Raw genomic sequence first — 18,021 nt, 5'->3', positions numbered from 1 at the left:
AGCATGAAAAGAAGACCTGCTTGAGAAATGTTCAGAGTTATCTCTCTCAAATGATGACCAAGAATATGAAGGCAAACAGTCCTCTCAAAAGAGTTACAGCATGTGATTACAAATCCAAGGCATTTTCTCTGCCCAGAATGTAAGGAGATAAACCACAGGAAGTCATTTCTAAGACATGATTTGATGGAGTCTAGTGTTTAGGCTAAAACAAATCAGAGCTCAGTTTTGCAACATTTCTGTGAGACTATACTTACACTATAACAGTGAAACCAAGTGAAAACCGCAGGACAGCTATCACAGCCAGCTTTTTCCTAAGTCTGATTAAGAGCCATTCAATGTGGTCTTCATTTTTCACATTGTTCATAAAAGCACAGACCATAATGATAGTTTTCCTAAGCCTCCTGATGAGCATTTTATTAATGAAATTACATGATTAGGGCAAGGGTCCAAGTACATAGGCAGTATTTAATGTTTGGTTTTTGAGATAGGGGTCTTACTATGTAGCTCCAGCTGTCCTGAAACTGCCTATATAGACCAGGCTGGCATCAAACTCACAGAGGTCACTTGCCTCTGCCTCCCAAGTTCTGGGATGAAAGGTGTGTACCACCATGCATAGATAAATATGTTTACTACTACTACTACTACTATTACTACTACTATCATTATCATTATTATTATTATTATTATATCATTATTATTATTGTTTATGCGTCTATGTATGGGGGTGTGTATGCATGTGTCTATGCATACACATAAAGCCCAGATGAATACCTTTCTCATCATTCCTCAAGCCCTGTTGATCTTGATTTTTGTTTTTAAAGTGTTCATGTTTAGGTATGTTCATATGTGTACAGATGCATATGTCTGTACACAAGGATGTGGCCAGAGGCTGGTGGCAGACATCGTTCCTGATCATTTCTACCAGATTTACTGAGACAGAGTCTCTCAAACCCGAAGCTTACCACTCTGGCTAGTTTAGCTGGCCAGTGGGTCCTCTGCTTTTGCCCCTTGAGTTGGGGTTACAGTCAAGCTGCCTCATCTGCCTGGTTTGATTGGTTGGTGAGAATACCAAGTCTGTTTACACAGCAAGTATTCTATCCACTGATACACATCTCCAACTCTAGCTTGTTTTGTGAGACAGTGTCTCTCGCTGACCTGAAAGTCACTGGTTAGGGTAGGCTGTCTGGTTACTGAGCACCAAGATCTGCCTCTCTTCACTTCTCATGTTGTGAGCATATGCTGTCATGGTGATGTCTGGCTTCTTCTTCATATGGCTTCTGGGAATCAACCTGAAGTTCTCATCCTGCATGCCAAGTACTTTACTGACTGAACCATCCCCCAAGACCTTCCTTCACACTCTTGTTTGGTTGATTTTTGATACAGGAGTCGCATTCAGCCTAAGTTGGCCTTGAACATCATATATATTCAAAGCAGGCTGGTCTCATAGTCCTCCAAATCTAAAGTACCTGGATTCCAGGAATGTATAATTGTGACCAGCTTAATTTCCTCATGATCTTTTTTTAAATGTATATAAGATACTACTTTTTATTTTTATTATGTGTATATGTGAGTGGATTTGAGTTTGTGCATGTGAGTGCAGTTGGAGCTGGAGGGAGGGAGCTGGAGCCTCTGGAGCTGAAATTATAGGCGGTTATGCCACGTAACATGAGTGCAGGGAACTAGACTCTCCTTCTCAGAGGGGGCATCTAACTCTGTTACTGCTGAGCCATCTCTCCAACCACCACTTTTGTCATGTTCTCAATGAAGCCATATGGATAAAGAAATGCTTAGTAACTACCCAGGCCATGCAGGATCACATCCAGTGAATGGCAGAGGTACTGGAGCGTCCATTCATCTCTAGAGCCTGTAACTTAAACTCTGCTAAAATTCTTAACAAAGTTTCCTTTAAAAAAACACAAGAAAACCTTTTAAAGTTCTAAAATACATATGCCAAAAATTAAAAACTCCTCTCATGGGGCTGGAGAGGAGACTCAGTGGTTAATAACAAGTGTTGTTCTTGCAGTGGAGCCGGGTTTGATTCTCAGCAGCCACATGGTGATTCACAAACATCCACATCTCCAGTTCTAGGTGATTCAATGCCCTCTTCTGAACTGCACCAGGCACACACAGTGCACAAAGGTACTTGTGGGTAAAGTACACACCAAATAAAATGAATAAACCTAATGTTAAAATATTAAAATATCATATTTCAATAACCCACTTTACAATAACAACAACAAAAAGGTAGTTTGAACTGATTCCAGATTATATAATAAAGCAACATCCTTCAGACACCCATGGTTCTTGACCCCAAACCAGAAACACAAATCTCTAGAATGGATTGGGGTACCTAGAAATAGAACCAAGTATTTCTTAAAAACATAATACACAGAAAACACCAACTTTGCTAATGATATTAGTGGGAAGAATTGTTTAATAAATTGAATTGAAATATCAGTGTACTAATTTGGGGGAAATAATTAGATTGAATTAATTTTTTACTCTGTATACAAAAATACCCTCCACATGGATGAAGGATTTAAACACAGAATATTGACTGATGGGAAGTCAGCAGGAGATGGATTAGAATATTTATCAGGTTCATGAAACAACAGTAACTTCAGCTTTGAAGCCTTGGAATAAATCATGAGGAAAAAGACTGACAGATTTGAATACATAAAAAATTCAAAACTTCTGTACAGGGGAAAAATCCAACAAGACTAAAATAAAAAAGGCATTGTGATGAGGGCAATATTTGCATGCCAGGTGACAAACAGTGTTCTCAAACCCAAGCTATGTACACCCTCATTCAAATTTATCAGGAAATATCTGATTTCAAAATATGAATATGTAAAATATGAGAAAGCTAAATACATAGAGAGATACAATCCATCAAGAGGGGGGACAAGAAAACCATTTGGCTGCCAAGAATTAATACAATATACAGTAGGGCAGACCCAAGACAGCACCACTTCCCCTCTCTAAGTATACCCTCCACTGTCCACCAGTGATACCCAGTGTGGCCACAGCTATGTGGAAGGCTGTGTACTCTCTTCTGACTTTCAGAATTGCAAAGGGGTCCAAACTTATTAAAGATTAATTGCACAGGGGCTATAGATAAGGCTTACTGGTTAAGAACACATATTGCTCTTGCAGAGGCCCTGAGTTTGGTCCCCTATATCTATGTCTGGCAGCTCATAGCTCCCTTAACTCCAGAGGATTTAATTCTGTCTATTGTATATTCACACACACAATTTAAAAATAAAAAATCTTAGAATAATTCATAATGCATATGCACAACCAGGCTCAAAAGCCAGTGGCACATGCCTTTAATCCCAGAACTTAGGAGGCAGAGCCAGGCAGATCTCTGTGAGTTCAAGGACAGCTTGGTCTACAGAGTGAGATCCAGGACAGGCACCAAAACTACATGGAGAAACCTTGTCTCGAAAAACCAAAAAAAAAAAAAAAAAAAAAAGCCACACAAATTCCAGTCAGCAGCTACGCTACATTGGGGGCAGTTTGCACTATGGAAGTAGTAAAAATCAAAAGTGGATATGAGCATTCCAGGACTCAAGGCTGGGATGCAGCTTATTTGGTAGAGTACTCTCTTCACATATACAAGGCCTTGGGTCTGATGCACAGTACTGCATAAGTTGGTTAGAGCCACAACTATAACTGGCACCTGGAAGGTGGAGAAGCAGAAAGATCCGAAGTCCATTGTCTTCCTTGACTACATACCAAGGCTGAAGCCAACTGAGGCCCATGAGACCCAGACTCAACGGAAAAAAAGCAGTAGCGCACGCCTTTCATCCCAGCACTCAGAAGGCAAAGGCAGGTGGATCTCTGAGTCTGGGGCTAGCATAGACTAGAGAGAGATCTCCATGTGATCCCATCTACATAGTGAGACCCTGACCCCCCAAAAAAAGAAGGAAGGAAGGAAGGAAGGAAGGAAAGAAGGAAGGAAAAAAGGAAGGAAAGAAGGAAGGAAAGTGGATGCCAACATGAAGATGCCCATCAGTTGTTGTTTGCAGTGACAAACTATTCACGGCACCAAACAGCACACTTTCTACACCTATGGGGAATTGTCAGCTCTATCTATGGGATTTATTATAGACTACAGCATACTGTTAGCAGTGTTTGTGCCTTTTCATTCTAGAGTTTCATCTGATAGGATGGAGAGATATAGATATCTGATAGACAGACAGACAGACAGACAAGACACAGACAGATGGACTGGTAGTTGGAACTTGAGGGGGCACATCAGGAAAAGAAAATCACATCCCCATCTACACTTTGTCCAAGTCTGGGCACGTCTCTTAGTTTTGGTGAACAATGTATGAGATGGGGAAAGGAGAAGCATTTGGGAAAGAGGAGAAGAGAGAGAAGGTAGGAACTGGGGTCAGGACAGAAGCAGCAGAGAGCAGGCGGGAGAGGGGGTCCTGAGTAGGGGTGCAGCCCTAAAGGCAAATGAGGAAAGGAGACAAGGGCATGGCTTTCTCTGAGTCCAGAGGAGCACAGAGGCACAAATTTACATTTCTAGGGAAGTGAAGGAGCAGGTAGATCCTTCGAGAATTCTATCCACTGCCTCACTAGGTAGTCTTGGTGGCTGTCACCCTCAAATTCTGTACATTGTTTTCACAGGGCTTGCCAGCTGAGTGTCCATTCCCATCCAGGAACAAAGCAATGATCAGAACCGCCAGCAGAGGGCAGCTTTGGTACTGGCAAAGGTGCTTCAAAGATAATTGGGGAAAGTTTTTTTTTTCTTTAACCCAGGGTTCATTCTTTATTCAGCAACAATAAATTCCTCATTGTGTCCAGTGCAATTTCCTTAATGGCTGTGTTGTGGGTATGAATGTTGTCCTGTAAACTCAAGAGCTCAAGAAATGTCACAACACTTTATTTCCTCTAAATCAGTTCATGCCACCGTTCTAAAAGGCCAGGCAGAAATTCCATCCTCACTAATGACTATGGTTCCCATGGCCCCCAGGGGTCCTTCAGAGGCCTCACAGGCTGTGGTCCCTTCTAGGACTTAAGATGACTTCTCCCTCAAGTGGTGCTTGTCCCCCTGCAGCCCTGCTGCCTCCAGACTCCCTGCTCTAAGTAGCTTCACACATTCACCTTGGACTTGGAACTACCCAGGAAGAGAGAAAATCCTCAGGGTAAGCAAGCCTGAGGAGCAGCAAGGAGCCACGTCATCCAAGGGATGGGGAGATGAGGAAATACAGTGAGGAGATGCATCCAGATGCATCACAATCCAAAACACAGTAACTGGGTATCCCATTATCACAGAATATGATTGAAAGAAAATCAGAAGCAGAATTCCCAAAACTAGGAGATGTGCAAGTTCTCTTGAACACACGTACACTTGCATGTGTGCACATGTGTGCACACAAGAATACATTAAAGCAACCAAAAGATGGTCGCTAAAATGCCACTGGTAGATTGGAGAATGGAGTCTCAATGCTTGAAGTATGAAGGCACAGTGAGGACCTGAACAAGGCATGCCAAAGACCCTTGGAAAATCTGCCACAGCACTAAGAGGTGGCCTGTTTGGACATCTGTGGGGCTGCCCAGCTCATGCACCCTCCTCTTAAAGGGCTGCTCATTGAAAATCTGTTGAGGCAACATGGATTCTCTCTAAGGACATCTGGAGTCATCTGTCAAATTATATCTACAACTAAGCAATAAAACAACAAATGTGTAAAGGAAAGCCTAGAAAAACTAATTCTTCAGTGACTGAAAAGAAGGGACATTGCCAGAAATGGTCAGCATTAGTATTGAATCTGCATGTCAGAAAATCAGAACAGGTTGTTGTAACCACACAGGAGTGCAAAGGAAGGTGTGTTAAGTCCTTACAAGATGTTAGGATTTTGTTCATGGGACACAGACTTTGTAAATGAAATGTCCACAGAAAAGGATATTTTCATTAGAATGTTAAGGATGAGGCAAGGGGCCTGTTTCTCCTTTGTCTTTATATCCTATTCCCAAATGCCTGTCCTCAACTGGTCTTTCTGGGGCAGCTCCTAACCAACACACAATGAATAAACTTACTGTAGGCAGAGCTTGGCTTCTCCTCTCTGTTCTTAATCAAGCACACACACACACACACACATGATTTTATACACACTTAATATCTGTGATGGTCAATCTCCACTGTCAACTTGATGGGTTTAGAATTACCATGGAAAGGAATCTCTGGGCATCTCTATGAAGAACTTTTTAAATTAGATTAATTGAGGTGGAAAGGTTGTATCATTCCATGGGCTAGGTAGGATTCTAGACTGCTCAAAAAGGAGAAGGGAAGTGACCACCTTGACTCTGGATACAGTATGACTAGCTGCCCTTGTCCCTGCAGATACAATATGACCAGCTGCTCCCTTGGTCCTGTGGATACAATGTGACCAGCTGCCCATGTTCCTGTGGCTACAATGTGACCAGCTGCCCTTCATCCTATGGATACAAATGTGACCATCTGCCCTCCATTCCTGAGGCCATTGTCCCCCTTACCATAATAAAATGTATTCTCTTGAACTGTAAGCCCAAATCAAACCTTCCTCCCTGAAACTGCTTCCTGTCAGGTATTTCTTCATAGCAAAGGGAGAATAAACTAGTAAATCTCTGCTCCCTCTACATCATATACACATAAGTATGTATATATGTATACACACAAACACACACACACACACACACACACACACACACACACAGAGAGAGAGAGAGAGAGAGAGAGAGAGAGAGATCATTATATATGAACATAATTTTTCAAAATTGGTATGCTATAGTAGTTGATTTGGAAATTGTTTTTCCTAATTAATGATATATTTTAATTGTTTGAACATTAAATTTACCTATAAGTTATATACTAAAATTCAACTAGTTCCCTAGAGTTGGCTATTTAGTTACTTCTTAGTATATTGTTATTTTGAATAGCTGTGAAACTTGAGTATATTTTTATTCCTCACAATTCTGTTACTATTTGTAAGGGAACATTTTAAAGGTTGAAATTGATAAAAGAAAATGTGTGTAAAATTAAGATTTTCATGTATTTTATGTCACTCCAGTAAAACAGCAGATTTATATGCCCACAAGAAGCTTAGAGAATGGGCTGGGGAAATGGCTTAGCCATTAAAGTGCTGACTTTGCCAGCATGAGAGACCTGAGTTTAATATGCCAGAAACCACATGAAAAATCCAAGTGTGATGACAGGTGCCTAGAATCCTAGCATTGGGGAGGTATAGGTAGGACGACATGGACTCACAGGATAGACTGCCTATCCTAACTGGGTTTAGTAAGAAGTCCTGTATCAAAAAATTAGATGGAGAGTGATAGAGGAAGACATCTGATATAGAAGTTCTGGCATGCACATGCACATACCTACATGTGCACATACCACCACCCCCCACACACACACATAGTAAAAACAAACAAGCAAACAAAAAACCCAGAGGACTCAGCTGCTGCTTAATCTCAGGCAGCAACATTTAAAATGGCATGTGGGTACACACACGTGTAACACAAATTCCTAAATGGTCTTTTAACAAAAACCCAGAGCCAGAATATTGGGGTGAATGTTGTAAGATCGGAGAGACAAAGGAATAAGCAACCTCTTAACCTCTGGGACTACTCAACCTGAAAAGGCTCAGCCAATAGGTCTCTAGCCAAATGAGCTTCCTCAGCTAAAAGGCTTCTAGTTCTTATCTCCTCACACCTTATACACCTTTCTCCACCAACTATATCACCTCAATTTTAGTGCTGGGATTAAAGGCCTGTGACTTCCCAAGCAAAGGCATGAGATCTCAAGTGTTGGGATTAAAGGTATATGACTTATGAATATTGAGATTAAAGGTGTGTGCCACAACTGCCTGGCTCTGTTTCTCTCCTAGACTGAGTCAATCTTATGTAGTCCAGGGTGGCTTTGAACTTACAGAGATCCAGACTGATCTCTGTCTCCCAAGTACTAGGATTAAAGGTGTATATCACCACTGCCTGGCCTCTGTGTTTAATCTACTGACTTGTTCTGTTCTGTTTTTCATGCAAATTTTATTAGGGTACTCAATAGATCACCACATTTTCCTTTTTTTTTGTCTAAAATAATAAAATAAGGTTATAACTAATATAAGAAAAACTATATACAATAAGTACAGTAAGTATATACAATATATACAGTCAAGAATTACATTAATATTTGACAAATTCAGAGAAAATACTCCATTATTTATCCTACTTTGGTGAGTACAAAATGTTGTACCTAATTTACATTCTATCCTAACTTGTATTACCAACCCAAAACTGTCTTTTGATATCTTTCAAACTTATACACTTTATATCTCTTTAGTGAGCTTCTTTTCTGAATTTGTTAACAAGGAAAACTATAACTATCTAATCTTCAACTCCCTCAGAGATCTGAGAAGGAAATAATATTTACTGAGTAATCAGGAAGTGCAAATAAGAGACTTCCAAAAAAAATGTGAGAAATGACAGAAACAGCTGACTGCCTGGCCAGTCACCCAAGATTCCCTTGCAATGTTGGGCTATCCATCTTTGCCCTACAGGCCTAGCATAAATGACAGACTCATTTGTGAAACAGGATTTTCTAAAGGGTCTTCCTACTTTGCCTTGGCAAGAATTGGCAGTCCTTTTTTTATGTCCTGCTTGTCAATTTTCACAGCATACTGTAAGCAGTTGAGGCAAGGGAACTTTCTTGCCCAGTGGCTAACTTTTGTCACAAAGAAAGTAAACTCTATATAGAGTTTCTTCTATGCTCATTATTTTCTCTGAAGTAGATTGGTGCTGCCAGGAGCAGATATGTCTCATTGTCATTAAAAAAAAAAAAGAATCTGTGTTATTAAAACATCTTAAATGCCATATTCTGTAGATCTCTGAAGTGTTTAAAGATGACCTGTCAGTATCTAAGATATAGCTGTTTGACCTTGAAAATACACCTGACTACAAGTCTGATTATAATAACTAATTACTAATTTTCATTTCTTTATATCCTAATTAGTTGGTAATAATAACTTTCAAAGACTAGCAATTTGCATTGCATTGTCAAATGAGTTGTATAGGTACAACTTGAACAAGAATTAGAACAAGATTAGAAATGTATGTACAGTGTGTTCCAAAATATCAAATTTGTATCAATATACAAAATTTATATATAATATACAAAAATCCAATCCAATGTAAAATACTTAAAATTAGCAGTTGCTTTCTAAAAGGAGGTTCAATAATCTACCTTTTTAGCTTATCATATCCAAGTCCTCCCTTTTTTCTTTTCAGAGTAGATTCAATAATCTACCCTTTATCTTATCATTTTTATATCTTTTTTTCAGAGTGGATTCAATAATCTTTTATCTTATCATATCTATAGCCTCTTTTTTTTCTTTTCAGAGTTTACTCAATAATCTATTTTATCCTATCATTTCTATATTTTTAGAGTAGATTCAATAATCTATTCTTTTTATCCTATCATTTCTATATAATAATTTTTGTATCACATATGCATGCAGATGTATGTCAACATATGTGTAGAGGGCAGAGGGGAACCCCAGGTGTCAATTCCCACCTTTTAATTTAATTTTATTTTAAAAAAGTAAAAAGTCATTGGCAAGGTCTCCTGCTCTCCTGGAACTCACTAAACTGGCTGGCTTGTAAGCCCCAGGGATTCCTCTGTCTCTGCCCCTCCAGTGCTGGGATGCCATGGCTTTCTTCTAACATGAATTTGGGGAAGCCAGTTCAGGTGCTCATGCTTGCACACAATCAGTTTACTGACTGACTTTCTCCTTAGCCCCTCTATGACCATTAAAAATTTTGTATTACATTCATTTGTGTGTGTGTGTGTGTGTGTGTGTGTGTGTGTGTGTGTGTCCCACGTCATCAGTTTTGGCCAATAACCCTCATATGCTATGCCATCTCACCAATTCCTGCATCCATTTTTAATAGATGGCATTTTTGACTTCATGTAAATCAAGAGAAGAAGTATTTTCTTCTAAACAAACTTGTGTGCTGTTTTTTGAGAATGTTGCCACTAATACTATATCATCCTTATTATTTTCAAGACAGATATTACCTATTTGTAGTGTTCTGCCTTTGTGTATGGATCACACTCACTGTACTTCTCAGAGCACAGACAGGAATTTTATAGAGTCCAGGTGTCTTCAGAAGCTGCCATGCACAAGTATTGGTGTGATATAATGAAATATATATCTAATTATTAACAATTTTGTTCTTTCATGGCATATAAGTCCCCATTTAGCCCTTACAGAATTATGTACATTGGTGTACCACTTGGGAAAACAAAGGGAATACTAACAGTATTTGTTGTGAACAGTGGCCATTGGATCTGAAGGAGAAAATAAAGGGAATACGAACAGTATTTGTTGTGAACAGTGGCCATTGGATCTGCTGGAGATGATGGCTGCTGCTGCAGAGAATGGGGAATAGCTCTAGTCTTGCAGTATGCCAGTGCTAATGCAGCAGGACTAGAGTTGAAAATGTGCTGGGAGGAATAGAAAAAGAGGAAGGTGGCCAGGTGGTGGTGGTACACACCTTTAATCCCAGCCTTCAGGAGGCAGAGCCAGCAAACCTCGGTGAGTTCTAGTCCAGCCTGGTCTACAGAGTGAGATCCAGGACAGGCACCAAAACTACAAAGAGAAACCCTGTCTCAAAAAACAAACAAACAAAACAAAACAAAACAAAAATGAGAGAGAGAGAGAGAGAGAGAGAGAGAGAGAGAAGAGAAGAGAAAAGGAGATGTCAGGAGGTAAGATAGATGCAATCTAGGCAGGAAAGTAGTGAAGACCTGAGATACAGTACTGCATGGAAGGGGTCAGAAGGAGACACATCCGTAGAGGATGTTTGAGAACGGAAGTCACACTAGCCTGCTGACTGAACATAGTGACACCAAATGGCTGTCATAGTCCTGTGTTCTCAGAAATAGCCTCCCTCCCTCCCTGCCTCTCTCTCCCTCCCTCCCTTCCTCTCTCCCCATCTCTCTCTGTGTCTGTATCTCTCTCTCCCCCTCCCTCTTCCTCCTTCTCTCTCCCTCCTCTGTATCTGTCTCTCTACCTCCCTTTCTCCCCCCCCTCTCTCTCTCTCTCTCTCACACACACACACACACACACACACACACTCACACACACTCATACCCTATGATATGCCAGATTCATTTCTCAATAGCTCCTCTCCCTCCAGCTGCCAAATGAGCCCCATCACACCAGCAGTTCTGTGACTTGGCAGCTCACCCAGCTAGTATGACCAGAGGAGCAAAAACAAAAACAAAAGCCCCCTTTGCCTTATTTATTTGTTTGTGGTTCCCCATCCAAGATAAATGAGGAAATAAATTCCAAGTGTGCTTTAAGTGAGCTCCAGATTATAAATCATGCACTTACACTCTCATACTACAGTAAGCACAAAATCAGAGGGATCAACAACAGATACATATGCCTCACCTCTCCCTTTCCAAATTCATCTACAAACACCCATGCAGAGAGAGAATAGGATAACTAAGAACCTGAGGCCCCATGACAACTGCCTGCAGCATACGCATCACTAGCCAGAAACAATCATGACAAAAGGCATAATATTAAACCAGGCAAACGCAAGGGTGACATCAGAGGCAAAGAAACATTTGTTCTTTTGTAAAAATTCATTTCAATTTCTATGTGTGTGTGTGTGTGTGTGTGTGTGTGTGTGTGTGTGTGTTTCTGTCAGTATATGCCATGTGTATATGAATCCTTGCAGAGGCTAGACGATGACATAAGAACTCCTGCAGCTGGAGTTACAGTTTTGAGTTGCCTGATATAGATGAACTCAGATCCTGTGGAAGAAAAGCCAGTGCTCTTAACCACTGAGCAATCTGTCCAAGCTCCACCAGCAAAGACTAGGCAGTCATGGATACTAACTATCCCAAAACAAATGTTGGCCATTGTTGGGGATAAAAGAGAATGCCTTAATGTGTGTTTGATTTCCTGTGAAAGTGAGAAACACAGAGTATATGAATTTTCTGATTTTAACTTATATATCTGTGAAGTTTGAAATGAGAAATATCCCTTTTAGGTTTGTATATTTGAATACCTGGTCCCTAGTTTGGGAAGTTATTGAACTTTTAGGAGGTAGATAGAGCCTTGCTGGAGGAAGCTTGCTATGGGTGGGCTTTGAGACTCTATACCTTCATTCCGCTTCTAGTCTGCTCTCTCAGCTTCCTATGTGTGGATGAAGACATGATCTGTTTCCTGTGTGTGGATGGACATGTGATCTCTCAGCCTCCAGTGTGTGGATGGAGACGTGATCTCTCAGCTTCCTGTATGTGGATGGAGATGTGATCTTTCAGCTTCCTGTGTGTGGATGGAGATGTGATCTCTCAGATTCCTATGTGTGGATGAAGACATGATCTGTTTCCTGTGTGTGGATGGACATGTGATCTCTCAGCCTCCAGTGTGTGGATGGAGACATGATCTCTCAGCTTCCTGTGTGTGGATGGACATGTGATCTCTCAGCTTCCTGTGTGTGGATGGAGATGTGATCTCTCAGATTCCTGCTCTGGCCCCTTGCTACCACACCTCTTCACCTTAATGGACTTTTGTCTGTAAGATGCAGTTGGTCATAATGTTAGCATTCAGGCATCTATATAAGTCAGCCCGGGGTCCTACAGCCACACATGAGTTGTCAGTATCCGGCAGATGCCTAAACAGCCCAGGGTCCTAAGGCTGTAAGTCACTACATAATCTATGCACATCTGCTGCCTGGCTGCATAGTCTCTATACACATGAGCTAAGCCCCCTTTAAAAGCAAACCCCCTCTCTCTTCCCACAAGGCTGCGTTTTCATCCCCTTCTCTTCCTCCTTCCCCTCTTTCTTCCTCTCTTCACCTCTTATCTCCAGAGCATACTCTGTGTCCCTTCGTCTCTTCACCCAATAAATTCTCTGGGTGAGCGCTGTGTCTGCATGGTGTGTGTGTCTCTCTCACCCTCTGTGGGGCCCCCTGCATGGTATTTTTCATAACAAACAACAGTAATCAGGACAAGATCCATGATTGATTTTTGGTTTTCTCAGAGTAGAAGCAAAGGGGAAACACGGCAAAACCAACGCTACATTCCAGGAAACCATTTAGTGTTCTTCATCTCTGTCTGTGCTGGGGCACCGAGTCAAAGAGACACAAATGTCACATTCCATATAAATTCTCTTAGCAACCAAAAAATGATCTTCAGGCCTGTGACCATCTCTCTCAACTTGAAGCAGTTTCTCTTCAGGCTCTGCCCAACAAGCTCAGTCTCCACCTATCAAAGTGAAAACCCTTTGAATCCTCACTCAGATTCCACCCTGTATGGCCCCATTTCCCTTCAGCTTTTTTTTTTAACCATCTGCAATGTATTGCCACAGCACTTTCCTATTACACTCTGTGACAGAAAACAGACAGACCTCAAGGCCCGGGGAACCTACTGAAATGAGGGGGGAGTGTGAAGAAGCCAGGACATGGATGCCACCCTGACTTCTGTCCATCTGCACTCCTGAACTGCTCTCTTTCTTCTTGTGACTAAACCGAGGACAAGCAGCAACTTAAGAAAGGGAGGGTTTCTGTTGACTCCCAGTTTGGGGGTACAGTCTACTGTGCTGAGGAAGTCATGGCCTCAGGCTCCCGAGGCAGCTTCTCATATTGTACCCACAGTCAGGAGTTGGAGGGAGATGAATGCTGGGGCTCAGCTCACCTCTTCGTTCAGTCTGGACCCCTTGCCCAGGGAACGGTGCTGTTCATATTTAGAATGGGGTCTTCCCTCCTCAGCTAGATCTTTCTGGAAATGCCCTTACAGATATCCAGAGGTGTACCTTGCCAGTGACCTAGGTGTTCTTTAATTCGTTGAGTTAAAAATTAAAATTAACCATCATTCCATTCAAGTTAAAAATTAAAATTAATCTCCACTCTTCCTGAGCTCAGGTTTGACAGGAGATACCGTATGTATATATTGGTTAACCAGTGTGCCACAGTACATGAGGCATCAATGTGTACTAAATAAGAGAAATGGTTTGAGCTGAGAGTTCATGCCATCAGGTAAGGTCACAGAGGGTCATAGTTCATAGGCCATGAAATGCTTTCTCTCTCTTAATTTGCTTATGGAAAAAAAGCTCCAGCTCTGCTCGCCATCCTCACATCCATCACTGCCCCTTCCTAACCTGGGGCACGCCCCCTTCTCTTGACTCTTAGGATCTTCACATTCTGAACTTCTGTAAGATCTATTTCTTCTGGTTGTTTGCTTCCGGGCATCTCTACCATGCAAGACTGCACTCCAGTGTCACATACTGAAGCAGAGGTGTGCCCTCTGCTTTTGCTGCAAGCAGAGCTTATCCTCATCACTCTTTCCTCGCTATATCCCTGAACATGAACGTGTCAAGGGCATAGACCAAGTTCTTTTGATATTTGTCTCCCTAGTGCTTAATACATCCAGCCCTCAGTAACTGTTTACTGCTGTCTGCTTGGCAAGTCTTTTCCCTTTCTTTCAAAGGGCAAGTTGAAGGGATATCAACTGTCAAGAGCTGTTTAAATACTTAGTATCTCCTCCTGTGAGAGGAGGAGAGGGATTGCAAACCAGAGCTTTTATGAACTTGAGATGAAGTCTTCTCCATTTGCCTTGGGAGGAAAGATACAGAGGGAAGAGGGGATGACCTAGTTTTAAAGGTACCAATACATCATGAATTCTCACATGCCTGCTATATGTCCAAAACGCCCAAGTTAATTTTCAATATGCAGCTGGGAGAAGGGATGAGGATGTTGGCTAATGAGACTTCATGGTCCTTGGAAAGCAGGATAAGAGGCAGGATTTTATGTTTAGGGCCAGGTGAAGAGAAGCATGGATGAAATAGAAGCAGCCCCTGGGGCCAGGGGCTTCTCTACATCAGCATCTCTCTGCAGCTACAGAAGGCATCTATTTGTTTCCAGGGCTCAGTCTGTGACTCAGGGTTTTGAACCCATGAGGAAATGATAGGCACATGCTTTACTGCTGAGCTATCCCTCAAACCCCATGAAGACACATTCAAGCATGTTTTATTCAGTTGAAAAACCAGACTCAGAATCCTTTTTTTTTTTTCCTGAAAGTCCCTTGGGTATGTGGTACAAGGTTTTCTGGTAAGGAGAATAGAATATTGCTCACTGGGTATTGAGCCGGGGTAGGTGAAAAGTGAGATGTGAGGTAACAAAGGAACACAGCAGTTGGATATTAGCAATGATGTCTCTGGATGGTCAGCATGCTCCTTTGTGGTTAAGAATTCTTGAAACTGCAGTTAGCTTGTTCACTCTTCATCAGAACCTAAGGCCCCTGGCATTCTCCCACACATCATCATGTTCTTTGTGGCTTGATATGACCTGATTTTGTAGACTTTTCTAGACAGTCTACAAGGGATATTCTAGTTCATCACAATGAGGGAGGGCAAAGGGTTCCCTCATCCCATGAATATACCACCAATCTCATAAATATTCATTTAAAATGTCTTTAGAATATGCAACACAGAATTGAATGGACTCCCCCTGACTACCTTGGGGTAGCCCAGTCTAATTTCTCTTTGGAGTGTTTACTTACCTAAATAAATTTCTGCTCAGATTCTCCCCACCCCCCTATCAAGTTCTTTCTTTCAAAAACACAAGAAGCCAGAGACACCTTCCCCAAAGTAACAGTGTCTGATTTAGGGTTTTGCATGTTTTCAAGTGAGGTGACAGAGTACTGAGATGGTAATGGCATCAAACATTGATCCCACAGCTGTGAATGAACCCTGCAACCCCCTCACACTTGCAGAAGCTCATAGGGAGGTGGGGCTTCTCAGAGAGTCTACAGGTATATTGTGCACAGCATAGCTGTTTCTGCAAGTGTGTGTATGGACCAGGAGAGTCAATGTGCCAGATGTAAACACAGTTTACAACTGTTGGCATGTCATTCAGTTCTCCTGAGAGAAGTGCCAGAAATTAAGGTACTTCTCTGGGTCTTTAAGAGGAAATCACATACAGAGTTACCCACAGACCAATAGGCATGTGCACTGAATCCATCTCCTCAAAAGAAAAAACACAACCTACTCATTACTTACCAAGCTAAGCTTTTTCCAGAACTCTGGTCCCTCTTCCATCTCTCTGAGACTCGGTGGAATGTACCAAAAGCAAACATTGGTGTATTCAGGCTGAGGATTATATAAAAAAAGTAGAATAAGAAGAATGCTGGTTTTTTTTAACCTTCAGATTCATCTTAGAATGCAATTAAACAAAGACTTATAAACTCTATGCTAGTCTCTTAAGAATCACCAAGTGAGTATAACTTATAAAACAGCCAAGCTCTTGCATAGTAGCTCTTTATGACTTCTGACAATATTTTATCAGAGTTTGGATCTAGAAGGTTCTCTTTCTTCTACATAAGGATGGGCTCAAAACCCAGCACGCACATGTGCATGCACACACACACACACACACACACACACACACACACGCACACACACATGCACACGCACATGCACACACACACACACGTACACACATGCACACATACATACACACATGTACACACATGCACACACACATAAGCACACACACATGCATATACACTGTAACATAGACATTGTCACAGGATGAATCTCTGTCTTCATTGGAGCACAATGTAAGACAAAGCATGCCAAAGACCATCAAAAGACATGTACTCTACCAGCACTGAGTATATTTTGGGGTGGACTCTCAAGTGAGACACAACTCCGTTTACTCAGAAGTCATTGCAGATGATAGCCACTTTCTTCCCTGGACACTCAGCACTAACAGTTATTGAGACATCTTTGATACTTTCTCACTACAAATGTAGTTTGTAGCCAGTAACCAATGATTGTGGTTCTTAATAGCTCCTGGGTTGTCAGCACTCCACTATGAAGTCTGTGGTACTTCAGAAAGAATAAACAGCCAGCTTCTCATATCTTAAGATCAAGACTAGTACCACATGGAGTTCTGCTGTCGGTGGATTTTTAAATCATCGCTGAAAACCGAGGGATGTTTCCAGCTCACCATGATAAGTTCTTGATCCACTCACCCTTTCATCTTCGAAATTTCTAACATTCTCATTGGATTTGACAAAGAGAAAGAGTTACAAATCTTTAAACTATAGAGTAGTTTTACAAAAGAACTGCTGTGCAGTTCAGCTCAATTTCCACACCCCTTTATCATAAGACAATGCTTTATATGTTTTATAACACAAATCTACAAAATTTACATTTGGGCACCTGATTTATAGTAGATTTAGTTCCTCTAGATAGACTGTTCTGACCTTCTAAATTCTGTCATCATTTAAAAAGAATACATTTTTTCAAACACTAATTAGAAAGAGGAAGAAAATAATAGTTTGTTGGCATTTGCTTCTAGGAATTAATCTATAAATCAAAAGCACCCAACCCCAGTACCACTGGCATCAATTAGAAATGTATTAGCCTTCACCTCCAAGCCCACCCATTTTTGGTACTCCACAATAATGATGGTGGGCCCTGTAAACACTGTAAATGTTGCTAGATCTAATACTATATGTTGTCATCAGTGGGTGCTGGAGGGATGCTAAAGAAGAGGTGGTTCTTCCCCGGTCACTCTGTCCACTTCACGAGTCCCATGAAGAATCTGGATTGATTTCAACAGCCCTGAGAGTCCAAAAGCAAGCAGTTATATCTGTAGGAACATCACAGCAAAATGGCAGTTCTGCTTCCTGGCATACTGCCCAGGCAGGTTTGGAGGGTGGGAGTTGTCACTCACCAGCCAGACACCTTGCCCCAGTGACTTGAATGATGTATCCCATGAGTAGTCTGCAGCTACTTCTAAGCCATCACCCCTGCAGGAATATGGCTTCCTTCAGAAAGTAGAACATAGATTTCTCGTGAGTCTTGCCAAGGCAACATTTCAGGGAACTTAGCCACACTCAATCTGCTTCTCAGCCCTAAGAGGGAGTGGCCTCTTTTTCCTATGTTCCATCTAGAAGGGCTGAGGTCAGCTTTATCTGTACAGTTTTAGGGAACTATTTCATTC

General features: G+C 41.5%; 1 protein-coding gene across 1 annotated transcript in view; it reads right to left on the bottom strand.

Annotated features, from left to right (window-relative positions):
* Positions 1 to 18,021, bottom strand: part of Gadl1 (glutamate decarboxylase like 1) — a 143,516-nt gene that overhangs the window by 32,013 nt on the left and 93,482 nt on the right. Inside the window, exon 13 of the mRNA XM_036194121.1 lies at positions 16,068 to 16,157. Coding sequence (XP_036050014.1) covers positions 16,068 to 16,157 — 90 coding nt within the window. The remainder of the gene's footprint in view (positions 1 to 16,067; positions 16,158 to 18,021) is intronic.

Source organism: Onychomys torridus, chromosome 7 (assembly GCF_903995425.1).
Source record: "Onychomys torridus chromosome 7, mOncTor1.1, whole genome shotgun sequence".
In the NCBI taxonomy this organism is placed as follows: domain Eukaryota; kingdom Metazoa; phylum Chordata; class Mammalia; order Rodentia; family Cricetidae; genus Onychomys; species Onychomys torridus.
The sequence above is the reverse complement of the archived record's forward strand: the minus strand, read 5'-3'. Positions and strand labels throughout refer to the sequence as shown.